This window comes from Scomber scombrus, chromosome 22 (genome assembly GCF_963691925.1).
Source record: "Scomber scombrus chromosome 22, fScoSco1.1, whole genome shotgun sequence".
NCBI classification, from domain to species: Eukaryota; Metazoa; Chordata; class Actinopteri; order Scombriformes; family Scombridae; genus Scomber; species Scomber scombrus.
Genome location: NC_084991.1, coordinates 11,093,948 through 11,102,491, shown reverse-complemented (window position 1 = coordinate 11,102,491; position 8,544 = coordinate 11,093,948). Strand labels below are relative to the sequence as shown.

At 41.5% G+C, this 8,544-nt stretch overlaps 1 protein-coding gene across 1 annotated transcript in view; it reads right to left on the bottom strand.

Annotated features, from left to right (window-relative positions):
* Nucleotides 1-1,202: 1,202 nt before the first annotated feature.
* Nucleotides 1,203-8,544, bottom strand: part of pdzrn4 (PDZ domain containing ring finger 4) — a 34,288-nt gene continuing 26,946 nt past the window's right edge. The window contains exons 4-9 of the mRNA XM_062443804.1: nucleotides 8,236-8,334; nucleotides 6,421-6,483; nucleotides 4,186-4,287; nucleotides 3,242-3,358; nucleotides 1,870-2,937; nucleotides 1,203-1,772 (exon numbers count right to left, since the gene is read on the bottom strand). Of these exons, the coding sequence (XP_062299788.1) occupies nucleotides 1,203-1,772; nucleotides 1,870-2,937; nucleotides 3,242-3,358; nucleotides 4,186-4,287; nucleotides 6,421-6,483; nucleotides 8,236-8,334 (2,019 nt within the window). The remainder of the gene's footprint in view (nucleotides 1,773-1,869; nucleotides 2,938-3,241; nucleotides 3,359-4,185; nucleotides 4,288-6,420; nucleotides 6,484-8,235; nucleotides 8,335-8,544) is intronic.

Below are 8,544 nucleotides of genomic sequence, written 5' to 3'. Positions count from 1 at the left end.
ACTAGTGGAAAAGTCAGGGTATCACTAGTGTTATCATGGTCAATATCTATAGAATCCCCTCTAAAACAACAATCACCAACAAAATACTGAGCTTCTTTGAGAAAAGCAGTTTTGAGTTGCAAACATTTTATTGACAACACCTTGAAATGTGTTGGCCTTTTAAAGGGTAGCCACATAATGTGAAACATTTATCAGATGGACCATAAAAATTTACAATAAATAGAAATAACAGTAAACAATATAAATATGAATCTATTCAAATTTTTTAACATAATTCACACATTTATGGATTAAGGGTTTGGGGTTGACTTAAGGGGTTCCAGTGATTCAATTAGCCAATATTATATATCAGAGTCTTGACGGTAAGTTGAGGTAAAACTGTAGGTAAAAAACCTTCCAAGCTCATGAATAATATGAGTCTTTGAGAAGGCGTGATATTTTCAGTGCTTTTAATTAAGTGTTTCTGACAACTGACTCCAGTGACATTATAAACCAGATGAAAGGAGAGTGTTTTATGAGATGGAGAATGTGTTGTCCTCCTAGAATTGCACAAAGTTTCTCATTCCTCTCCGTGCTGCTCTGACATACAGTGTGGAATACAGTACAATCAAATATCATCACCACTAGCCTTGATAGTTTGGTGATACAAACATAAATAGGAAATTACAATAAAATGTTTACAGTACATCGACATTCAGTGTAAAAAGTCCCTTACAAAAATTACTGAGTTTACAAAGCGTGAAAAATATTGTATTTCCCCCAGTATAAAAAATGCCACCTTGAACGAGGCAAGTGAAGTCGCTTCATATGCAATGAAACAGAAGAATGGAGAGTATGGAGACACAATACATAGTATACATGAAGTAATCAGGTTGGTTCATTATTTTTGCTTGAATCCGTCTGAACCAACATGCTACCAAACTCATCTGCCATCAGAATCCAGGGCATTACCAAAAGCCAATGTAAAAACACAGTAGAAAGTCCTGTCTTGAATGGCTGAGCTCTTAAAATGTTATAGTCTGAGAATAATTTAAAAGAGATTACCATTCTTCAAGTGGAGGAATGCTACAAGTCCTCAGCAGTGACATTTTTAAATTTCACAAACTGAAACTTTTTTTAAACAAAGCAGTAGTTCCTGAAACACAGGCTACCTGATATAAACGTGTACAGTACATAAAAATATGCTGTACTGTATGCATCCACTAGACAGTTGTGACAGAAAGGAAGGCGTTATGTACTTTTGAGCCCTCAGGGACTCTGGCCCCATGGCTCATCAACTCCTGGATGGTCATCCAGTTGTCCAGGATCTTTTTGTTACGTTTCTTCATCATCTTTTTGTGACTAAGCTCCAAAATGTTTATCTCCTTCCTGCCCTCGGCTCCGCTGGCAGGTCCCTCCTTGAGACACTCAACACGGCTCTTCTGCATGAACTCCCTCCTCTTCCTTTGCTCCCTGGCTCGTGCCAAGTGCTGCTTCCTCTCCTCTTTGCTCCAGTAACGGCCCATCTTCATCTCACTCATAGCATCGTCATCTGTAGTCATACCTCCGCTTCTCTCTTCTCTAATTCTTAGTGCCCGCTCCCTCAGGATGCGGTCGCGAGCAGGCCTCCGGGCCACATAGCGTGTGCCGTCAGCGCGAACCTTGACCTTCCACTCTAGACGTGGTTCCCCAGGGCGGCCATTACGGATGGGATCTCGACAGACACTGAGCAGACTCAGCTGGCTCTGGGAATACTCAAGGGATGAGTGCTGTTGTAGCAGCTGCATGTAGCTCTGAAACACACAAAATAATGTTAGCACAGAATGACTTCAGAAATGCCTCAAAAAGCATATCAGCACTCAATTGCTGTCTTTTCTTTATTATATCTACCTGAAGTTGCCTGGATCCTCCCTGGCCATGATATGGGGTTGTTTGGTATGAGGAGGCATAGGGAAGCCCTCTTCTTGAATCTCTGGTCCTCCCTTTTTTCTCACATCTCTCATCGTCTGCAGGCAGGGCAGGGTCTGACTCAGACCGGGAAGGGTTACTCTGGTCTGGGCTGCTGGAGATAACAGAGCCTGGGTCTGCTGGTCTGCCACGGCTGGGTGTACTCTGGGGCTTGGGGATAGGTATGGGGCAGGAGGGTGTGGCTGATGCCAGTCTGAGGTTTTTCTGGTTGGTGATGCTGATGTGTCTCTGCAGTGAGTGGTCAGGAGATCTCTCCATACCTAGTGGTGTTGACCGTGCACTCTCCGCTGTGTTATAGGCACTGGAGCTGTCCTTTTCTCGGAACTTATCGCTGTCTGACCTCTCCGGATATTCATGAATGTCGGCCAGCCTGCTGTGCCGCCTGTGTCCTTCCTTGGGGCTCCGTACTGGTGAACAGGATGCAGGCTGTGTGGGGTCCAGCTGGTGGGTCTGGCGGAGCTGATGGGCCTGCATGATGCTCTGGCACTCCAGCTCAATGTTGCGCAATTCCTCATTTAGCATCCTCAACTCTTGCTCCACTCCTCCTTCTCCTTCTACATCATCTATGCCATCTCCATCCCCTCCTCCCTGCTCTGTAACACTACACTCTATACTGTGTCGAATGGAGTACACCCCACATTCGCCTCCATTCCGGATTTGACACTTGAGCTCCAGAAGTTGCTGGAAGCGATTCTCTAAACCTAAGATCCCACCACTATTGCGAATACTCACTACACCTTCATTGCCATGGCCTTTGGACAATGTCCTTTGACACTGGATGTCCTCTGACATTACAGCCCCTCTCCTCATGTGTGGATGATCTGCCCGCCATCGTTCTCTAAGGCAATGTGCTGGACTCCTCCTGTGTAGTCTGGCCAGCAGGGGCTGGTGCTCTGGACTGTCTGAACTGCGTCCAAACCCACTATCTTTGTCTTGATTGTTGGATGAACAGGTAGCAGTGTCTGTTGTCATCTCTTCATCAACTTGATGCTGGTGAATGAAGAAATATGAACAGTTAGCTCTTCTCAGGGGTAATTTCAGTCACTTGCACATGATATTTATGTTTGTTGCTCTTCATGATTTGATTACATAGTGACTCAGAAAGGGAGAATGGTGGTAAAATTACGTAAATCAAATTATGTGGTCTCACAATCCCTCACTTCCCCATTGCCCTTTTCCCTCTTCTCCCTTCATTTAGTCTTCCTTCTTTCTCTTTCCATAATATCCTTTGCCTCTATTTGGACATGTTTGTCTCTCCTTTTGATTTAAGTCTATAAAGCTTACTTGCTCTTACCTCATCGCTCCTGTCAAAGTTATGTTCCTTCTGCTTCCTCCTCTCCTCCAGGATCTCCATCTTCAGTTCCTCCACAAGCTGCTGTTGTTCATCATCAAGCCATACCTCTTCCTCCAGCTGAAATAACAACACCTTGTCAGAAACCTTTCTTCTACTGTGTGTAAATTATGTGTTTGTGTGTGCCCCTGGGACCAGTTGCACCACCAACAGGGCTTACGCCTGGTCTTAAGGTAAGTCGATCGTAACTTGGCATTATGATTTTGACCTAATATTTACACCAGTTGCACCATCTAGGCTTAAGACATTTTCTCATCAAGCCTGGGCATAAATCTTACGCCTAGCCAAGAGCAGGCGTATAGTCAAAATCTTTGTTTTGCTCAGGAGGTCATTTCACTTTTGTCTGAATGTTGTTTTCTTAATGAAGACTGCCCCATCATCAATCATTTATGGCCTCTGTTGTTTCTCTCCAAGTCGACTTCTTCTTGTTATTTTTCATTACGTTGGAATGTTTGGAAGTCAGTGTTTTCTTGTGCTCGTTGTACCGCTCTATTAATTTTCTTATCTCAATGTCCATGAAATTGCCTTTTCTTTTTCTTTGATCCTCCATAACGCTGCGAATAATTAGAAATGATTAGCTACAAATTAGCAAGACATTGGAAGATTGTTAACAATATACCTTAGCAACGCAGGCTGCTAGGCAATAGCCATAGTTGCGTGGGCATTCACATAGGCTCGCATTGGTAAGACTGGACATAGTTAAGACTAGGCTTAAGTTCGGTTGGTGCAACCGACATGAAGTCCATTCTAAAGACTGGTCTTAAAAGATCGACTTAGCAGTTAGAACCAGGCTTAGTAAGGCCAGTTGGTAGCAACCTAGCAGGAAGCTGTTATTTGACAAGGTTGTCAAGATAAGGCAGGGAGCCTATAGGTGTGCGTATGTTTACCTGCATTTCCGGCCGTGTCACCAGTAGTATAATGCTCCTTGCATCTTCACTTGACAACAAGGCAACAGCCTTCTCTCTGTCTTGCACTTCACAGCCATTTATCTATGAATCAAAAACAAGTGTATATAGTGATGTTTAGAAAATTGTACTCCATCTCATCTGTAACTTTATTGTCATCAATATAACAGACATAAATGAGAAGATGAGCAACTAACACAATACAACATACGAACATAACACAACTAACCCTTGTTCCTATTTTTGTAAAGCACACCTTACTCTCTTTTACCCCCACCCTTTCTCTGTTCCTCTTCAATGAGGAAGAGAGAAAAAAAGTATCAGTTTTTCTCTCCCCATTAGCCTCTTTTTCACACTTTTTTCAGATCTCTCTGTCTGTCTGTTCCACCATTTGTCTTCCCTCTTTTCTGCCATCACCTCCTCCAAATTCCTACAATCCGTAGGAAAGGCATGGGCAGGCAGCTCGCATGGTAAGGTAAGGGGAGTCAATTGCAAGTGCATAGTCCAACCTCACGATAGTCTGCTCTCACCGCACATCCAGACACACAATTAACTGTTCTTTGACAGGTAGCGTTCATCTTTTCCTCACTAGAGTAATGGGGCTGCCAGAAGGAGATAATAGGGCCAGGAGTACAGCAGGCCTTGCTCCTCACAACCATTCACAGAGACAACTGGGAAACAGAAACACTACAGAGGGTAGTGGTGATCGGGGAGTGCCATATACAATCAATATGGAGAGATATGGTTGGTAAATCTTGTTCACTCAGATTGAAAGCAAGTGGAAATTTTCCTTCATTTTTTAAAACATGAATTATGGTATAAGCATTATGGTTTTTAATCAGCTGTGGCTTAGAGGTAGAGCAGGTTGTCCACTAATCGGAAAATTGGTGGTTTGATTCCCGAAATGCTCTTGGACCAGGCTGTTTGTGTAAGCATGTGAATAAGCATTAGAAAGTCCTTCTGATGAGAGGGTTGGCACCTTGCATGGAAGCCTCTGCCATTTGGTGAATGTTGGCAGGTAGTGTAAAGTGCTTTCAATGGTCAGCAGACTTGAAAGGCGCTATATAAATGCAGTCCATATAACATTAAACTATCACTCATTGAATTCAATTTGCATTACAAATATTTCTTGTGAATACGTTCTGTTCTTTTACTCCTGTCTGAATGTAGGGTCAAACCAAACTTGTACTGTCTGTTAATCATGTTAGGGACAACCCAGTATTATAGTAGCCCCATCCATCAGAAATAGAGGACAACAGCGCTGAGAACTACAAGAAGCTGTTCAGACACAGAATGATCTGTGAGCCATCAGCACAACTTACAGACTACGTAGCACTAGAAATAGACTAGCAGGAAACAGCTATAGCTAATAAGGAGGGAGGTACTAAGAGGGAGCAGGTGTTTCCAATGAACATACATATGAACATATCCTAGACATGTTATAGAAAATAATATCAAAGTATTTAGCAAGAAAGAGCTGGCAACATGAGCAGAAGATAAAAATGAAAGAGGACAAAATTGAGGGTTGTGTCCACACACTAAGCATACATAAAAAACAAAAGTGAGTTTATGAATACAGATACCACCCAGCATCAGAGAAAAATTCAATAAAATGTATGTTGTGTGTGTATGACAGTGTACGCAAGCTTACAACATTTACCATAATTTGTTTTTGTTTGCATATTTATGCACACAGCAAACACATACAGACACCCAATCTGCCCCACAGACCTCTGCAGTATGCACAGGCTGTTTTTCTATTATAGCTCTAGTAAGACTTACAAAGGGACATTTGTTAAAAAGAGAGTTATCCACAATCTGTGACCCCTGTAGGTGTTTCTGCATAATGAGAAACTGCACAAGACTAAGACAAAGAGCAGTGCTAGAGATGATGTAGTGCTTGGTCTGACTACGACTAAGGACTTTAATTTCCCTTGTAAAGTGTGGTGATTAAATATACATACGCTTGTCCGAGTCTGGAGACACCAGCAGTTTAGCAGCCCTCTTAAAGTCTGCCTTACAAGTGAGCATATATCTATGAATATTTATCCCTCACTAGAAAAAATAAACAGGAATTGTATTCTCTTTGAATAAATGCTGGTGGTGGGTAGCATATTAAGAGGTAAAAAGAGGCAATAAGGGGGTAGACATGGCAATGTGAGTTCATGATATAAACTGGTGTAAATGTATTTTGGTCACTGAGAAGAAACTACTCGCCTGTAGAATACGATCTCCCTGTTTGATGCGTCCATCTCTCGCTGCTATGCTGTTAGGCTCCACCTGCACAGAAAAACATGGAAATCATTGCTGACAACTGTGTCAATGTGTGTCTCTATTCTCCAAATGAGGACATAACACCACTGATGTAACCACTCTTTCACCACTGCCCTCTCGTCTCTGCTGTCAGGTAAAAGGTTCTGCCTTTTTATGAAGATAAAGTGCATGGTTTCTCTCTTTTTAATGATACAGTTGAGTTTTTATACGTTCTGTCAAGCTGTCGTGTGTTACTACTTCACATTCATCCTCTTCGTAGTATCTGCCTAAAGTTGCTGACTGAGATAACATGTAAGTCTTTGACATTATACAAAAGAGAATGTATGTCATACATGAAACATGGGTGAAAGACAGTGAGATACAGTAGGGGAAAAAAACAACTAAAAGCATTAAAAGTTGCAAGTATTTATGGCAGAGACATGATTCTATTCTAGCTGAATGAATCAACACCTCATATTTTCCACAATGTGTCCCAGTGGATATACACAGAAGCTGCAACAACATCCCAAACCCTCAACAATGATTTGGTAAACTTTGTTGTTCTTGCATTGAATATCAAGAGATTGTAACATGTGGAGAAAACATAAACCTTAGTGGAAACAAAGAAAAAGAAAAAAATGCAGTTCCCAAAGTTGCACCAATACTACCCATACATACATTTTAATGAGATAAATTAGCATTTCTTCCTTTTTATCAAACCTACAAAAATAGATGTGCTCAGTTGGTGGGTGACTGTTTTCACAGTGTGAGGTTCAGCAGATGCCCCTGTTGTTTGTGGTTTAGCTTCCTCGTCTTGTTCAAGAAGAACAGGTGAAAAACCAGAGGAATACCAGAGGAAGAGTTTCATATACAAGTCATTTTCTATAAAGCCTTGTAGGAGCTAAATATACTGCACATATTTGTAATCCTGCCATTCCAATCCTCATAACAGCCCTTATTTTCCACACCCTTTGTGTTCTTAATGGTACTGAAACTACACCTGCAGTCAGACTACACATTTTTCTGATTCAGTTTGTAGTGCTTAAACCCCTCATAATCAATCACTGAGGTTTGTCTCTCAAGTGCAATCATTTGTTTTCTTCTGTCTCATCAACAACTTTGCAAGAAGAAGTATTTTTCCCCAAGCTGCAAAGTTGAATTTTAAAAAGAAATCTGTCATATTTCCCTCTTTGTTTTGTGTGTTTGGGATTCAGAAGGGGTACATAAGATGGGGAAAATGTGTCATTTAACATACTGTGGAAGAGGGATGAGAAGGTTGTCGCTCAGAGCTAATTAAAACCTTCAATTAAATCAAGTTAAAAGGAAGAGGAATGAGGATGGCAGGACAGGAATCACATTTCAAACCTGACTTCCTCTTTGTCCATGCGTAGCTCATTCTCAGTTGATATTTCACTGGCAAATACTCACACAGTTTGTTTTTTTCTTCTTTCTCCCCTAATTCAGTCTGACTTGCTCTCTGCTTCAGTATGTAAAGATGGAAATTCAAATAGGATTTCATGCAATCTTTTAATAACTTTCCGCTCCAAAGGTAACTGATCATGGGGCCCTGAGATAGATTTAATGCACAGGCTGCTTTGTTTCTATCAGACATCATTAGGCAGCGTTTGTTTACACTCCAGTGCTTCTGCAAAGCAAATCATTTTAGAGTAAATATGCATTTTTGGTCTGTAATTCAATGAAAGGAAAATTAAACTGCCATAAGGTCCTAAAATAAAAACAATTAAATATTTTAACATGGTTTATCACAGCTGTCCCTACCTGGCTGACATAGATGGCGGTGTCCTCCTCATCATCGGTCCTGTAGCAAAGCGTCAAGCCTAGCTTCTCCTGGCTGTTCTGCCTACACAGCTCCACCTCCTGTTAAACACACACAAACAAAACAATGATGTGTTAAACTAATGTTTTCCCATGGTACACCTGTTATGTGCTGACTTTTCCCCATGGACTGGATGGACATTTCTGCTGCTCTGACTTCAATTCATTACAGAACAGCAAAAATGACATCACCCTTGGGAGATCTGTTCCACCTTGATTTTTATGCTCTACATTACTGTTACTAATCACTTT